Here is an 18,664-nt window from a genome sequence, read left to right on the forward strand (position 1 = left end):
GTTCACTGTTATTTAAGTATGGGCACGACCCGGGTTTCGTAACTTGGTTGCATCGTCAGGTAACCTGTAACCTGACGATGCAACCAAGTTACGAAACCCGGGTCGTGCCCATACTTAAATAACAGCGAACCTTAGAAAGTTTTATTTCCTTACTTCCAGTATGGAGAGGTTTCACAAAGTAAAGCCTGAAGTTATTAGTTATGTTTTTAATAGACTTCTTGCACTTGCGAGGAATAATATTTAAACGGGTTGAATTAAATAGATGTACCTATCTCTAAAATAAATTTCAGTCGACTGTTATAGTTATAGTCTTCCGTGAAACTCGGATCTCTCCACCGTCACCACGTCGAGTGGCGACTTTCTTATCATAAAAATAAGCGGTTGCCGTCAGCACATGCAGCGGCCGACTCTGTTGTAATATTCATGGTCCAACTGTGAGTGGGAGAAAATAGATAGCTCCGTGTGCCGGGGTCAGCAGGAGTCCTTTTGACACGACGGAACGGAATACACAAATTCCTTCTCCTTTTCCCTTCACCACCGTCCTTCCGCCTAAATATTCCGCCTACTCCTTTCCCGTCCGTTCTCTGCTTCTAATCAAACTATGCCGAAACGGTCAATCTCCGCCGCAGTCGATATACCCTCAAAACCCCGCATGCATACATACATGTATATATATCCGTACGTTTGTTCCCTCTGGAAAGGTTCATTACGCCAGTCTGCCGGGTCCTCCACGGCGCGGCGCTACCGTCGCATTATAATGCAAAAGGGTTCCGTTTTCGGTGGGCGATGATGATGGGATGGTCTCCCATCGCAGGGGGGGGATCCCCGCCCAATCTCGTGTCCCTTGCGGCCCTCATTTTTTGGGGGGGCCCCCCCTTTCGGTTTCAGGTGGGCAAAAGCCGGGCGTGTTGCCCCCGGGGGCTTGTAGTTTGGATGGAAGTCGTCGTCGTGGCATGAATGCTAAGCGTGCACGGTCGGGATTAAGCCGGTAGTGGGCTCGTCCATGAGGGACTTTCCTGGTATTGGGTGGGGCTTGGCTATTTTCTCGGAATTGGCCTCGATTTTGCAGAATAATTGGTTCCTTTCAGGTTGAAAACGTTGAAAGGATGTAGGGATTTCTAATTTGTCCGTGTAACAAGTGGTCGTCGATAAAATCTTAAGATTCAATCGTGATGGAGTGGAAATTTTCCATTTTGAAATAAATAATTGTATTTATCTTCGATTATAAAATTTATAACGATCTAAGCTTCAATGGAACTACATCATCTTCAGTGTTACTACATCATTTTCAAGGTGGTTCAATTTTCCACGACCATAAAGTTTATTACGACTTAAGTTTCTATTTTAATACATCATATTCAAAAGTAATACATCATCTTCAATCACCTTGCAGATGATGTGGCAACATTAAAACCTAGATCGTAATATATTTAATTCTCGTGGATAATCGCAAGTATTTATTTCAATATGGTAATCGATACTTTAGCCTCAGACTTTAAGATAAATAATTAAAAGATCAAATTCCGTTTTAAAAGTATAAACTTTTCAGTTTTATTGTTTTACTCTGCATAAAATGCTTGGGTAGAGTCCAATGTGATACATTTCTTGTAACTTATTGTATTCTATAATTATGATAGCTCCGTATGCTAAGGCTGTCAGGGCAAGGATGCCTTCAGCGTTATGGAATTCGAAGTAAACGACCCTTTTATTCGCTTATTTCAGTTGTTTTTAATAATGTTTTTGGGGGTGGATGGTGGATCAAAATGTTTCTTCCATACTCACAATTGCCTTTTTTAGAGTAGTTTTTATTTTATCTTTCAGGGCAGTACATAGCACTGATGCGCATGGAAATTTCAAGCAAGCTCTAAAATAAACTTGGAAACTAGGTCTACTTCGCGGGCCGCAGATAATAAGCTCAGGTACGTATTCAGTTATGCGTGTCTCCACCGAGTTAAATGTTTTTCCTTCACTGTGAGGGACATGAATGAAAATGCTTCCTGAAATTTCATGCAATATCGTCCAGCTGCTCGAATTTCCCGATGGAGGTACACTGCAACACAAATTTTCGTATTCTATGCAAGAGAGATGTAATCGCTATTGGTAACTTCTGGGGAGTAAATCCTAAAGGTAAGAACTCGTCCTTCCTGCTCGTCCATATTTTTAAAAAGCCGATTACAACTATTTTCGTGCGGCCCACCGGAAACATGCAGAGATTTGTCATGAGAGTCGGATTGTTGCGCCTGCCTACCTGCTGGACTCATTTCACGTGGCCCGTGACCGTGAGGTCAACTGCATTCTTGCGTCAGCCGGCCAGTCTCTTGTTGTGGTGAGGGAAAAACTTGCGAAATTTTTATACAGAAACATGCAAAAGGCATTCCATGAGATGCTTTCAACTTTTTCATTATAAAAAATAATTGTCTGGAATTTTTTTAAGGGACTAATTAATGAAAGTTTTACTGCTTGCGGCAAGGTATGCGTATGTTTCTAGTTTATTATTGTCTGTGGGTTGAGAGGTTTCATCAAACGGACCCAACTTTATGACGTCATTCCGCCGAGTTCAAAAACATATTTTGGCCGCTCTTATTTTAAAGAAATTTTTAGTGATAACTTTTAAAAACCCCTATAAAATGTGATGTATCGAAGTAAAGATGACAGTGATGAAGTATCTTGCCATATAATTTACACTAAGCTAAGAGTAATAGCGAAGAAAATAATGAGAAAATGAGCAGAATGAGCTTTTATCGATGGAATGTGTGTTCATTGTGTGGTAATTATATTTATTAACATATACTATCGTTATAGGGACATTTTATCAAGAGCAAAATTCATGATTTTCCAAGGATAATATTTTTAGTATAATAACCATTTTATAATATTATTATTTGAAGTTTCCTCTTCTTCAGGTAGTAAAGATTTTCAAGGCTCTACATTTTTTCGTTCAAACGGGTACGATATCGTCCACCCATTTTATTTTAATTATTATTGTTAGGAATTGCGAGATACGTACATTTAGAGAAGAATTCCTAATGCTTAAAGTAAAGGAGTATAGGGAAAGGCATAATTCAAAAACAAATACATACATCTGAATCTCTTTTTCCTGGGTATTGATCATAAAATATGATCCCATTGATTATTATGAAGTATTATATATATATGTGGCTGGTTCTAATCGGAGGCTCGGTTTTATGTGGGAAGTTAGGGTACAAAATATACCTTTTTGGCTACCTGTGATGTTTCGGTGTGATATAATGTCATTAGTAAAAAATGTGCTCTCATCCTTGCTGCGAATTAAAAGATACATCCGCAGGGAAAACGATAGGTGCGAACTAAAAAATATCTTCAGATACCTTCGTCTCAAAATATTACCATCTGGCTTTGCGACGCGTTGTTCCTCATAATCCACTCCCTTCTGTAAAGTGCTCGAATCAGGATCCTCATTATCTCTTGAAATTCATTTCTTCGATATTTTATTCCTCAGCCATTCGCGTCGTAATAGCCATCATCATCATTAACATTCGGAAATCCGAAGATTGGCCTGAAGTATGTCTCCACTCAATTCTCCTAGCAGCTAGTCTTTTAACATTTACGTAATTGTTCTGTTTTACGCCATTCATTATCCACTCAGTGTATGTATATCATCCTTGGCCTTTCTACCCATTATTCACTTCCACCTATGCTTGTGTCTCATCATGTGGATTGAGTAGTCTTGCCTTCTCCCCTATGTTTTCAAATGACTTCTCTCACAATGTCTTCTCAAGATGTTCACATTACCCTTATTGTATTCATCACCTTTAGCCAATGGATAGAATGTTGGCTGAAAAATTCTAATTTTTTCGTTTTAATTCCACTTTTTAAGAGGGACGGCAAGTGAAACGAAAGGAAAATGTATCGTTCGACCCGGAGGGAAACGAAAATACGAGGCCTAGGTTTAGTTTCGTTCCTGCACGAAATTAAAATCACCGAGGAGTTTAGTTTCGCCCCGGGACGAAACTTTACTCCCGGGAATGAAACTAAATTAATCGAAACTCCGCTGCTTCTAGTTAACTTTCGATCTCAGAAGTCGAGCGGAGGGGGATAAGAGGGAATAGTTTCGACCCATTTTATGGCAGAATATAGAGAGGTTAGAACATTACGCTTAAAATTCGATTGGCTAGTTAGCGTTCACTGTTCTCCTGTTAGTGGTCAAAATATGAGTGTCCCATGCATGTAATGACGGTAGGTGTAACCTCTTCTTCATTCAACCATTCAACCCTTTTGTGAGTGGGTCGAAACTAAACGGTTCGAAGGTGAAGCACGTGGTCCGTCCGGTGCGAAACAATAATCTGCTTTTCGTTTCGTCCCAGAGTTTTACTTTAGTTTCGATCAGAAGTAGTTTTTACTCCGATTTCGTTTCGACCCCGATTTTAGCTCCCAAGGTTTAAATCCATTTCGTTTCTACATTTCGCTCCCGGGAACGGAACTATCGAAATTTTACTGGTTTTGACTTTCGTTTAGTTTCTATAGCCATCCCTGCAGTTTAAGCGTTTTCTAATGAGAGTTTTGCCTCATATTTCGAAACCAATAAATTAAGCTTGATAGTTTATTTAGTTCAAAATTTTATAAAATGGAAACTACACGATTGTCTATGCTTGCGTGTCATCATTAGGCCTGAATCAGGAAGAGATAAAATGGCATCTGATGAGTTACGACGTTATATTTCCGTTTGAATTTTGAATTTGAATTAGCGTTAAATTTCCGTTTCATTTCATTTTGGACTGTCTCTACCAACTGACTTTTTCTTCATTATTTAACATGATGTTCACGTAATCTCACTGGATGGGCTTAAAGTCTGAAATTTCGCCCTGAACAGCTCATGGATACGATGAATTTTTGAGCTTGTGCCTTTCGAATGAGACATTCATGGCCGCTTTGCTTTTGGGTACCTCTCCAATACAGCTGGCACCTGTTGACCATTTCTAAACGTTGGCGTCGACCGCGTTTTTGTCGGCGGTCGGTGGCTTTCCTTACCCGGCCAAGATGTTGTTAACGACCTAATCTGCCTGTGCCGAACAAAAACACTCATCTATGTAGTTTAACTTTTTAATCATAGCACAAAGTTCAAGAATTGATTTTTTGAATGTCAGACATACTCAATCCTGTTCTAAAGTCAGCTTACCTTCATCGTATGAGGTTACTCGCCAAGTCATCAATTCAAAAATATTTTACGCATATTGATTATGAAAACACAGGATTATACCCAAATATATATGAAAAATGTACATTACATTTCACATTTTGGGCATTTTAAATATTGATGTAAGTGACTGTATCTCCTAGAAATCATTTTAACCTCCATATCAGTATTATTTAAGAGTAATTTTGAATAATTTCTTTGCTTTAGCTATTTTTGAAAGATCATTTTTGCTCTGATTGATTTTTAGCTTTTCGGTAACTATCAGTCGCCAGAAATGTTCAAAACTTTAAGGTCAGTATTTTATTCACGTTGTGGAAGTAGGACTCCTGCGGACTCAAAAATATACGCATGCGTTAGATTGTTAGAGAATTATTTTGTGAAAATGTGAGAAAAATGAGTTATTGAAATGAAAAAATGACGAAATAACAGCACCACCTTATAAAATATATGGGTTAAAAAAATTCGAAGGTCTGTGAAATTATTCTATTTTCCCATTGGGAATTCAATTTTATTCACACTGGCTAAATATCTTGGCCCTTGTCCCTCACAAGTAACCTAAGAGGAGATACAAAATAATGCCACTGTTGTGCTATATCTCCTGTGATTTAATGATCTCGGTCGTGGTATGGCCACAATAAGGAAAACCTTTATTCGCAAGAAAGGTTGGGTAGAGAATACAGTATTTTAGAGTATTTTTATATCTCGACTATTAAAAAAAATTGAGCGCGTTAAACTAACGAATCAACCTTTTAATTGGCTCCACGTTCGACCCCAGAAAATCTAATTTTATATTTCATATATATTTTTATCTACTTTTTATGTTCCTAAGGACTTCTAATCCGTAAACTCGTGTGCCGAGGATTTTATATTCATGTTGTGATACTAGAAGGTGATTAGTAGAAGGTATTTTTAAGAGAGTTGTCTTGCAGCATTTCAGTTGGAAATAATTGCGCTGACCTGGGTGCGCCCTACATGAACTTAGGTATTTGTGATAATATTTTTAAAATTAAAGTTAGTATTATTGGTTTCAAAGTGACTGGGTATTATGAAGATCATTATTTTTCTGGTTATAAAGTGATTTAATTACTCGTAGTTATGGGAACGGTAAAATTTCGAGCGTTCTCCTAATTTATTATTACACCTTCATTTAGAGCGAAATTCAAATTATAATTAGGCATTAGATTAGTGCCTATATATGATTCATTGAGGTCCTGTGAGTTTTTTTATCGGTTGAAGATTTAATTGTACAATAATATTTATAAGTTTTGCTCCGAATTTGTGTTAATTTCAAATGGATTTCCTGAAATGCTAATATTCTTCGCTTATGACGGCGGATAAGCAAAGAATATAGCATTTCAGGAATATGCGGATCCTGTTCGCATCAGCTCTGGGTTCCACTATGTGTACATTGTTCAAATAGTGGTGGGGCAATACAAAATCAAAGTTGAGTTGAGACACCACCAGTTACAGCCTCTAACCAGGAGATTTTCACGAGTTTAATGTAAAATTCTGGTGGAAAAGAAATGCTTTTACCGATAAATTTACAGGGGATTGTAAAGGGAGACGATAAAAGGAAGACGGTTAGTGAGCCGTGAGTAATTTGGAGGGTGAGGACAATCAAAGTAGCAAGGGTCGTAATGAAGACATTATGGCATCAAGCTCACCCTCCAAATTACTCACTGCTCATGAGTCATCTTCCTTTTAATCAATATCTTCCCCTCAGTATGACTATTTCTGTTCATGTTGTTGAATAGGGGTTTGTTGGTGAACGTTTTGGAGGTCTTTCATTTTTGTTTTCTCGTGCTTGGTCTCTGTTAGCATGATAGGCTGTGAACGCAATGTTTTCTGGATTTAAAAGGTTAATAAGCGGTTATTTTTAAACAAAATTTTACATCGAACCCTTACTCTTATAGGCTGAATCCGGGTCACTTTTTAAGTTTACTTATGAAATATGACGAGTTTTCATTGCCATTATATTGCGTCGTCGCGATTTAACCAAGTCAATTCGCCGAAAATTGATTATATTCGCTCCACGGGCTTGAGGCCTATGAGCTATGCACTCACCTGCGTGTATGTCATCCAGCAGCAAGGCTCGACTTGGTTGGCGTCCAGGCCCCAGAACTCAAGCTCTTCCTCGAATAGGGGACCGCACACGTCCGTGGGATAGTGCAGTTTCCCCGTCCTTCAATCCGCAAGGCAGCGTCATCGCGGGACAAGGAAGCAGGTGGAAGGGAAAATAAATCAGAGATTCGTTAATGACAACGTATAAGGTTCCGATATAATTTCGAACTACTTTTGAAGTTTTCTCATTTCTCATATTTAAGGTCTTAGAATAACATTCAAGATATCTTCCAAGATATCTTCCAACACATTTGAGCTTTCTTATATACCTGAATTCCGATAAATTGAGATTCAATAGGGCCGAGTTTTTTTATGTATTAAGGGCTCGTAAATTCATTTTAATCTCAGAGGATGTAAAGATTGGCATTGACGGTTTGGTATTCAAATTTTTGACTGTAAATAAATATGTATTGAAATTAGACTTTTAATTAGGTAGTTTGACAATGAAATGTATTTGTTTTCATATTGTTTTTGATGTTATTAATTATGAAGTTTGTTTTCGTGTTTTCGATCACCTTGCGTATTTAACGCCTTTGATAAAAAATGGAAGTCATGGTGAATCGATTTAACCGTCGTCAACGCTGGAGAACTAAACAAAAGAGAGAAGGGCATTGGATGGGGCATATTTTAAGAGGGAAGGGGATTTTAAATACCGCAGTCTAGGGAGCAGTGGAGCGAGAAAAGAGAAGATTAGGAAGAAGGCTGAAGATGACAGACGAAACGAGGTTGAATAGATGGTATAGAAAACCAAGGATGAGGTAAGGAACATAGGAGGTGGAGATAACTTTGGTGTTTGGGACCTGCCAGTGGACAGAAAACCAATTGATGAGGATGACAGGGCAATATTTAACGCTCCAAGTAGAATAATTAAACAATTAAGCTCAACATTGCATGTATATTTTGATAGTATGCGTAATATTTCTATGACCGTGCGGTGTGCATGTGGCGGTCCTCTTGCATGCTGCATGTTGATTGGTCAACCCCTGCCAAACACCCTAGAGGTGGCTCGCAGGGTATTATGTTGATGTAGATGTAAAAAATTACGTAAATAAATTTTGGAGACCTTTCTCACTTAAATATTTATGCAACTCATGAAGTTTTAGTTACTGCAGCCTTTAATTTTCTCTGGCTATTTTTTCTCATAGATTTCGCTTTCCCTATTAATTATCGTATTTTTTAAACGCCTGCCTTTTAATCACTTCAACCACGTACGTAATTTGATCTCCTCTACAAGTCGAAGCTTTTTGACTTCGAAAAAGTATCAGAGGGGTTGAGTTCGTAGCAGAAAGATTCGGCTGCTGGCAACTTTCCTTTTGCATTAATTTCTCCAGAATGAGTTGGTGTTCATTTATCAGAGTTGTATTTTGTGTTCACTCATTTAAACTCAAATTATTTTGATTTATATATTGTTTTGGTGCTATTCATTGCAGTTCGATTTTGTGTTTTCGACTATCTTGCGTGATTTTATGGCTTTGATTAAAAATGGAAATCATGGCGAATAAATATAACTGCAACACTTTTCACGAAAAAATTTCTTGCATTGCTTTAAAGGCCATGTTTTGAGAGTAAACTTTTTTGCACACCATCAAAGTGTTCTTTTCTGAATTTCTGAGGAAAATCTTCTCATTAATTACAGTAAAATTTGTACAACCTAGATGAATTAAGGCTCTTAGGTTCATTATTTTATTTCATAATAGCGGTGATTAAATTGGAAGTCAATGCTGATGAATCGGAAATTTTTATTATTGATATCCATGAATATGTTCACTGAAATTCGAATTTTTGAGGTCTTTAATTCTTTTTTCTTTGTTATGTTTGGTCTGCGTTAGCATCATGTACTTTCATCTCAAGATTTTCTGAATTTAATAAGTACGTACTATTATTCGTTGCGAGCTTATTTGATATTTTCATCCATGATGATTTAGCGTCTTATATTTATTCCTTGGTTTGAAAATGCTTAGCAATGAAAATCAATGTAGATTAAAGGAGCTATTTGAAATATTTTGCATGGATGTTTTCGCGGAATGCGGATTTTTTGTTTGTTCACTCTTAGTTTCCTTTTTCTTCACATTATCTCTCTTCGAACGTGACATTTCCAGTTTTTTTAATAGTCACTTTGATCAGTTGAAATTTAATTCAATGTTTTCCGCTCATCCTGAGTGAGTTAACGCCTTTGATTTACTCTCATCTTTGATAGCGATGGAAAATTTAAATCAATGTTCCTTGAAACTGCTGTTGTTGATCTTTCCATGAACATTTTCGAGAAGTTCAAGACCTTGTTGTTCACTTTTTGCCATTTCTTCTGATGTTTTCACTTCAAGCTTGCCCTTTTAATGCTATTTTTTATAGGATTGACCTAATTTTATTCAAAGCAATTTGATTCGGTATTCTTGCTCATCCCGGATGATTCAACGTCTTTGATTCTCTGCGATGTTTGTTGATGATGATTAAAAATGGAAATCAATGCTAATCGATGTTGTCTTCTCCCTCGGTAAACAACCCACTCATTGCTTGCGCAAGGCTTGAGGAGAGAGAGATGCTTTTCAAGGGCAAGGCATTGTCTCTTTCGCACCAACCTTTTTAGCTGGGATGAAGTGTTGCCGTCTGGGGGTTGGGTGGTTTCACCTTCCCACGGAGAGAGGAGTGATTGCGCTGATGGGCGCAAGGTGGCTCTCCAAGAGAGACAATTAGCCTCTTTTCCATGAGAGGGAGGGAGAGAGATGGAAGGCGAGGCATCACGTGACCACCCCAGCACCCAAACAGCCACAGCCTCTTCCTTCTTACAGGGAATCCTCTATTGTCGAGACCCCTTCATTCTTGAGCCTTTGATCCCTCGGCGCTGGGCCGTGATGGACGATCGGCGCTTAGCGAACCCCTCAGAGAAAACCTCTTCTCGCCGCGAGCTGCTTGGACGTGTTGCGATGAGGGGGAGGAGGTCTTTGAGACCTTACGGACGTGACGTCTCCCCGTTGCCGAAAAAAATTGGTTCGCGAGGAGCTATTTTGGTGTCAGAGATCAACGTGGTGGTTTAAACTTGGATTCAATCGAAGGATTTCCGGTTTCTTGGTGCGGAAAAATGAGTTTTCATCGCAGTGGCGTGCTGGGAAAGCTAGGTTTCCATCCTTTTCCTCAATGACGTAAATAAGATGATTGGTATAAATACTGAGTTTGGAAGCAATAAGGCAATGGAGGTGACAGAGTGAGAAGATATACATTTACCTCACGATCATGCGTTATCATTTTAACAGTGGACAGGATGCAATAGTGACAGTGTTTACTGTATGATTTTTCCACCATTTTTTGTATTATTTATTAAAAATGTGACATTAAATAAAATGAATGTTATTCAATATAAATTGTTGATGCTTAAAAAAATTTGTGTAACTATTATAATTTAACGTAAAGAACCTCGGTATTTTCTTTGAATGAACATCAGTTCCTAGAAATTCCTATTGAAAATAATTTTAGCCCCTGAAAGATATCTGATATACCATATAGTTACCATGGAATGAACTATTATTTTTTCTCAAAAGCCTATTTTGAACATTTTATACAAACGAATTCAAAAAACTTGTCAAATAGTCTCACATGAATATATTGTGATATAAATGGAACGGTTCAATTTTAACATTTATCGATGAAAATAAAGCTTAATACGGTATATTCTCAATTGTTTATTTTTCTGCTAAAACCTCTAAATTTGAGCTTAAACTGATGGGCAGTCTATTTGTTCAGTAGGCAGCAGCATTTTTGTGGCTAAGCCGGAATTTACGAAATCCCAATGAGATCGTAACATGGGATAAAATTTATTCATTTTTCAGTATTTGATGGATTCCAAAGCGAATAGGAAGTGTATTTATTTTAATCGGATTCTAGTAAAAAGTTTTATTCAGAGTAAATTGTTGTGCTTTACTAAAATTGAATGGTTTTTCAATAGCTGTGGCAGTAATAATAATTTATTGGAAATTGACGAAATTTGGATTTTTAGGCTTTATGGAATCATAAGTTTTAAGTGGCTAGATTTTAACAATTTATTTTGCTCCAATAATAACCACCCAGAGTTACATTTAATGAATAATAATAATTGGTGGCAAGTTTTCTCATGCTAGATTTTCTGCGTAAATCAACGTCCGGAGTGTGATTTGAACAATACATTAAAAATACTTAATTAGTCGTTCCGTGAACCGTTCAATGCACGGATTCACTGTATATAATCTTTCACTCATATCTACAGGGTTATCAACTATGATGCTACCTTCAAACGCAATGCAAGGGCTGATTTTTTCAGGACTGTGGGTCCTGTATTTCATTGGCACCGCTACTCAGGAAGCATATGGATGTATATTAAACGAATATTTCTAGAATTCGATATGAACTGAGTATAAAATATTCGCCTTCTCTAAAATTCATATTATTTGTCGGATTTTTGTATGGGCAAACTCATTAGAGACGGGCAGACAGCATAAAGTTGCTGAGGGATAAGACCCATTGAATTCGAGAATTTAATTGAACGTGTCGTATTTTCATTCGTGACATTTTTATTTGTTGAACGATGGTATGGGATTAACCCATTATTACCCAAAGTTGCTTATAAGTAACATCAAAAATTTTTAAATTTTCAGCTGCTTTCAGGAAATATATAAACTTCATATTCTTTTGTGCTGTACAGTTTAATGGCGAAATATATATACCTGCCACGATAATTATCGTTACGTAGAAAATTTTCACTCTTATAAAATGAGAAATCTTGAAATTTGAGTCCTCTCAGAAGTAGTTCTGGTTTAGAAAGGGTTAAATTGGCTGAGAAAATATTCATATAACTTTTATTTATCCGGGCTTCATTTGCATGCAGTGTATGCTTGAGGGATGTATGTAGGCCTTGGTAGGTCTTGGTATAACCGAGTCATCGAATGGGGACCTATAACAGATGAAAAGAACAAACCCGGATCGGAACCGGCAAGTAAAGAGACCAAACCATTTCCACTTTTATCAACTATGAATTAGGGGTGGTCGGATCGGATACCTCGGATCCAAATATCCGCGGATATTGCCCTTCATCGGATCAAAACTCGCGGAAGACATCGGTTCTGGATCCGAAATTTTAAGTAATAGCTTCAGTTAATGCAACGCCCCATAAGGGTAGAAAGAGTTCCGATATCTTCGAATGCGCCGTCGCATGCAATTCTTGTCCTAATTATAAACCGTTTTGTTTGCAAGCTCTCGCAGAGGTTACGTAGGAGAATTTCAGCCGTGGAAAATAAAAAAGGCAAAATACGACTGGCAGACAGTGTGACTCTTCCTAAGAGATTGAACAATCATTGGGGGAATCTCAGTGTCAGGAATTTGTAAATGCATTTTTATCCGACAATATCCGATCCGAAAGATCTGGCTCCGATAATCAAGGATCTGATCCGAATCCGGATCCGAAAAAAAATCCTGGATCCGTCCATCCCTACTATGAATACATTTCCTAGTTTTTGTTAAATTTAAACTTTTTTTGTCATCTCAAAATATATCAGTACCGAGCGAATAATTTATTTATGTAACTCTTCTTTCTAGACTTTAGATAAAAACCAAAATGACCTTTTTGGTTTATTTCAAACCTGCCGCGTGAACGGCGGTGGACAACGGATGATTAACCATGAGGAAACATTTCTCTGAACCTCGAATCGAACCGCGGACCTTTGAGTGCTTTTCCGGGCCACTGCATTGAGAAAAGGTTCTTTATTTCCCGTGGCAATTTTAAAATGCTCCTAGCTGAACCTCGGTAAAATTACGATGGGTTTAAAGAACATGGATAGCGTAGAGGTCTCCGCAGCGGGCCTGTGGTTCGAATCCCGGTCAAGGGAAATATTTTCTTATGAAAATTCATGTAAAATGACCCAGTGATTTGTTATTTTTTTCCATTCTGAGCCAGTCTATTTAATAATTCTGAGATAGATTGGTAATTCTGGAGGGGGGCTGGGGGGTTTAGGTGCAACTATGTAATACTGGGATGGAATGGAATATCCTCCATGGATGGTATGGAATACCCTCCAGGATAAGTGGTAGGTGCGAGATTAATAAATTGCAGAATTTTAAGATAAATTGTGTAAAATGGTGAGTTTTACGGCTTTCTGAGGGATATTTTATTAATCCTTACCCTATTCTATTAGTAACATCAATCTAATTAAGTAAAATGGATTATACTTAAAATTTCTCTGAGCCCTTATCTCCAAAAAAAAACCCCTCTCGCTGCGCCACTGGGAGGGAGACCACCCGGCTGGAAGCCCGAATAGCCTTTTTCGAATTTATTCGCCGGGAAAGGATCTGATTTTACTTTACGAGTATATTCCCGGCCTCGGCGGGGTAACGTTCTCGCCTGCCAAACAAGAGGTCGCGGGTTCGAGTCCCGCCTGGGTAGGTTTCTCCGGTCCAGGGCATAATAATAATAATAATAATAATAAAATGCCTTTATTCGGGCGAGGTTGAGACTGGAAAGTCCCCTCTTCCACCTAACCCCTCGATAACGTCAATGCAAGCATATTATAAAATATTAGACAAACGTTTACAGTACCAATAATATACAATATACACTGTTTGTGAAATGTCAAAAAATATAAACAACTATATGTGAAATTTTTGTGTAGAAAAGATTTAAGTTGGTGGGAAAAAACATGAGGATAAGGGTGTAATATCCTTCAGCGAAAAAACCCACTGCAGGAAAACGCCCACACAAGAAGGAGGGCGTGAAAAGGGCATGGTTGTTTGTGTACGTTTACTTGTTACATTTGTTGAACATCCCGGTGTAAAATGGCCAATAAGAGCTTTGAGAATTAAAAAAAAAATATTGTTGAAAAACTCACCTGTAGTAGTTTAGGACTTGTGCGAACACTCCAGGGTGCCTGTCGAAGAAGTACTCGTTGAGGATTGGGTCGTAGTTGGCCAGAGCCTCCGTCAGCCTGGACAGCCTCGTCGCCGGTATCTTCTTCAGGGTCGCCTTATACGTCTCATGCCTGATTCCTCCTACGTTTAGCACCACACGGTTCTCTGCGTCCATGTTGATGAGATTCATCTTCGTTCCTTTGCTGTGGCGTCTGAGCGACGCCGACTACTGGTGAATAGAAAAATCCCCTAGCACTTATGTGTACTGGACGAAAGGTTCAGTGGTATTCGTGCCGCGAGCCTTTCTTTTCGAAGAAAAATTATTGTAATATCATTCAAAGAATCACCACCACAGAAATTTTCGTATTCGTGTATATCACCGCTGCTTTCTGTCGTATCGATATCCTAGAGAGAAAAAGCACTTGATATCCTTTTCGTGTCGTTTGCGTGTGTTTTCGTGTTTGAGTGTGTGTATTTATGAAGAAAAAAGATCGTGTTCAGTTGCTTGTGACGTATGTTATGTAAATGGCAATCGTGGGAACACGTGCACTGCAATGTACTTCTTTGTGTTTTGTAAGTGATATATTTTTGACGTGAGAAAAAATGTTTGTGAAAAAATTTTTTTTTTGAACGGTTAAGATACTCTTCAGTGTTGCAAATGATCGAATGAAAAAACTTCTTTTACGTACCCTAAAACACGTATAATACCCCCTCTCAGTAAAAAATGCTAACCATTAGAGTTTGTTTTATCCTTAGAATTAATAAATGTTTTATTAGAATTTTCGCCTTGATACCTGCTCACACGATGAAATCGGAAACGATATGGTTTATAAGTTTTCCACCTCTCTTTTCAAAAAACAAGTGGGAGGATGAGAAACAGATATGGTTTTTTTTAAGTTCTGTGAAGAAATGGAAAAATCTTTTATTTTCGATAATGTATCTCTGTGTAGTATGAGCGTTTATAGATGTGTTATTTCTCTTTTTTATCCAAAGAATAGTTTATCACATTTATTTATCGGTTTTCGAAAAAACTGTTCGAGTCAGTCTACTAGCAGGCACCTTTTGGAAAAATTCTCTTTACCCCAGCACTCATTTAGCACCTTTTTTATATTTAGTGTAGGACAGGGCTACTTAAAAAATTATTGTTATTATCTCCTATCTTTCTCCCTCGTGATTTTCTCTGTCCTTGCCTAGTTTTTTTTAATCTCTTTACAAAATAACCAGCCTTAAGGCCTTCAACAAATCGCGTCAAATTTGTAGTGGTATGATAAGATGGGTTTGTGTGACTTGCTGAGGATGGCAAGGCTTCGGTTTTTATTCCGACCCAGCCGCCTTTCTCACAATGTTTCAAGTTCACTTTCTTTCTCTAGTCCAGCCACAATATTTCCGAGTCTTTCTATACTCCTTTCTCTGTCCGTCTAGATAAATCCGCCCTCACCTAAGGCGGCCAGCTGACAGCGAGGTCGGAGGCGAACCCTTCTCCTGTATACCGTCACACCAACTGCCCGCTTTGACCTCCTCTCCGTCCACGATGGCGTCACTGTCCTTCATGTCGCGCGCAATGGATGTCGGGAAGGTTCGGATGAGGATGGACAGGAAGGTCGGCGTCCGAAGTTCCGCTTTGCCTCGGAAGGGTCAGCTTCACTCGTCTTCCCCGGCACCCGCTGTCTTTTCGGTAGGCGGGTCAGCAGGGTCGTTTTTGCGAGAGTGGGGGAGGCCCTATCGGTAATTAACTTTATATCGCTTATCTCTCCGGGATAGTCACCTGAACAACTTCCCGGGTGAATGTGCTGTCTTCTGAATTTTAAAGCGGCGATTCTTGTTCCTTACCACCTAGCTACTGAACCTCTCTTACAGTTTTTAGAATTATACCCCTCGTGATCCCCCCGATATTCGCGCTGTACAAAGGATGGGAACAGTCTTTATATGTTCTTCTGGCTGTTGTGCACTACCTCTACACAACCACGGTTGACTTTTTCTCCTGCGTCCGAATAATCTTTAATGCGTACAGCTCTTCAGGAACCAGTCGCACTTTGTGCTTTGAATTTTGCTACTGTCTCCGTGTGCTGAATATCACTTCTCACTCCGAAGCTTTGCCTTCTGTGTTCTGACCTCATAAACTCCTTCCCTAATTACTCTCTCTTTCATTCGTAAAGCTCATGAATTGGGAAATGTGGATAATTAGGAGTTTTATTTTCAAATGTAAGCCTGTCAAAACCCAGTCGTTCTTTCTAAGAGTGTAAGCTGCTCTTGGAGGGTAAATTCATTCGGTAATGTGTAGGTGTAGATCACGGCTACGTCCCAAGGGGCAGAAGGGTTATCCCGTCTCGAGGATATGTGAACTATGGGCTGATCATCCCGGCTGGGATGGGGAAGCGAAGGAAAATCGGGCGTGAGTCGGCGATAGGCTCGCCAAGAATCTTTTCCTGCTGCTCCCAAACCTTTTCCCACGTGTCGAAGCGTTCTCAGTGCCTTCCCTCGGGCGGATGGTATTTCAACTCTTCCCTGGACATATCATATTTCATCATGTCCTCTTAGGTTGCCGTCAAAAAAGGGGGAGTTAACCTTAAGGGAGGAATCACCCGCCTCTGATGTCGGCCCACACTTTCATCTCAACCCCTGAAAGTGAGGAGAAAGGGATGGAAAAATCGAAGGCCTTTCTTTCTCTCTCCTCTGAAATTGATGGTTCCCCTTCTCTTATATTTTTTCCTCGGGCCGCCTCCTCCTGCACAAGCCTACTCCGAACTCTTTCCTCCTCCCGCCAGAAAGGCTGCAGAGTTTAATCCGCGTCGATGGAAAAGATCCGATTGGTTGGATGCGCCCGTCGCCTTCTTTTTTCCTCCTCTTCTCCTGCCTGTAGCTCCTCTTCTCCCTCTCCAGGTTCCGCGTGGAGTGAGCGACTTTGTACACAGCGACGGTAGGGGGTGTTGCAGGTGTTTCGCTTTCCGCCTTTCCCGCGAGATGGCACTCGGATCGAGGAGGAGGGATGTGACGTGTGTTCAGGTTACTGGAGCGGCGGCGGTGTCCTTCTATGGAGGCGTCCACTCCAATAACTCCTTCTTCTTCTTCTTAGCCTTCTCTTGCTCAGTCCGTAATCTCCTCAGTCCCGGTTCGCGCTCCTTAGGGGACCTTCCCTCTGTGGTTACGTGATGCCGACTGCTTTTGTGCCACCTGTGGATGAGAGAGGAACGGACGGTTAGAAGTGTCCCGTGGTTATAGGGAGTGGCGTAGCCAGGAATTTTGTTCGGGGGAGGGTCCAAAACCAGGGGTCAAAATTTTTGAAAAACAGGGTACTATGTAGAGGGTTTTGCATTAATTTGAACACTTTTCATAATGAAAAAAAACTTAATCTGTTTGAAATTGATGGTTTGAGGCGTAATTTTGCGAAAGCGATTCATTATGAAAAATGAAAAAGAAGAAACTTTGTGATTTCACGTGAATATTTATTCACACACTTACAAGACCATGGTTTTAACGTTAGACGTCATCATCAGGATGATGACGTCTAATGTTGATGATATTGATGACGTGATGATGATGACCTGATGATGACGTCTAACGTTAAAACCATGGTCGTGTAAGTGTGTGAGTAAATATTCACGTGAAAGCACAAAGTTTCTTCTTTTTCATTTTTCATCTGTTTAAGAAATATTTTGAGAATATATTATTTTTTAAATATTTTTTTTCTTTTGTGAAGGAAAATAATTGTGCTTTTTATATTTCGGGGGGGAAGGGGGTTCGGACCCCCGACGTTTAGCAGAGAGGCCAAAAACTAATATGATACGCTATTTAATCATTACCCTCAACATATTAGGGGTATTATTACATAATGATGGCAAAATATGTTCATATCGTTGATTTTGGTTCATAGCTTTCAGTTTATGTACTTTATGACTTAATATTTATGGAAAATATAATTGTTGTGAAAAAAAGACTTAATCGTGATATCTCGTTCAATTAGTTCATAAATATTTTTTGAATAATTTTATGTGGATTATCTTGCAAAGTAATGGTTTGTTACTGCGAAGGAGAGTCTTTGGCTCTTATCGATGAAATATGTAGGATCCATTGGTTTTGAGCAATATCATATAAATTATCATTTAAACCCACGTCAAAAATTTGGCCTTAAAATTTTTCTGCATATCGATGGCTAAGTTCTAAAAACACGTATCTCAAAATCTGACCGATTTGAGATAGGTATATTAAACAAAGTTAAACGACATTCAAAAAATAAAATCCAAGCAAAAAACAACTCTTTGTTTGCAAATGTATGCTTCTTTTTCCGCTTTATGAATTTTTGGTTTTAAATTTAAGTGTGCAATTAAAAATATATATATTGTTTCTTTGGCTCTCCTGAAAAGTTGCTATTTTTGAGATACGTGTTGATAGAACTTAGCCATCGATATCTCGCAGTTAAAATGAAATTTTCTGATTGGGACGTCTTATTTCTAGAAAAAATTCTGGTTATCTGTGATTATTCAAATGTTTTCTAATTTTTAGGATCTC

The 18,664-nt window shown here is 38.8% G+C and overlaps 1 protein-coding gene across 1 annotated transcript in view; it reads right to left on the reverse strand.

The window, feature by feature from the left end:
* LOC124163983 (potassium voltage-gated channel protein Shaw) overlaps positions 1-14,348 on the reverse strand; it is a 50,983-nt gene extending 36,635 nt beyond the window's left edge. The window contains exons 1-2 of the mRNA XM_046541127.1: positions 14,140-14,348; positions 7,238-7,355 (exon numbers count right to left, since the gene is read on the reverse strand). Coding sequence (XP_046397083.1) covers positions 7,238-7,355; positions 14,140-14,348 — 327 coding nt within the window. The remainder of the gene's footprint in view (positions 1-7,237; positions 7,356-14,139) is intronic.
* Between the last annotated feature and the right edge of the window lie 4,316 nt (positions 14,349-18,664).

This window comes from Ischnura elegans, chromosome 8 (genome assembly GCF_921293095.1).
Source record: "Ischnura elegans chromosome 8, ioIscEleg1.1, whole genome shotgun sequence".
Classification (NCBI taxonomy): domain Eukaryota; kingdom Metazoa; phylum Arthropoda; class Insecta; order Odonata; family Coenagrionidae; genus Ischnura; species Ischnura elegans.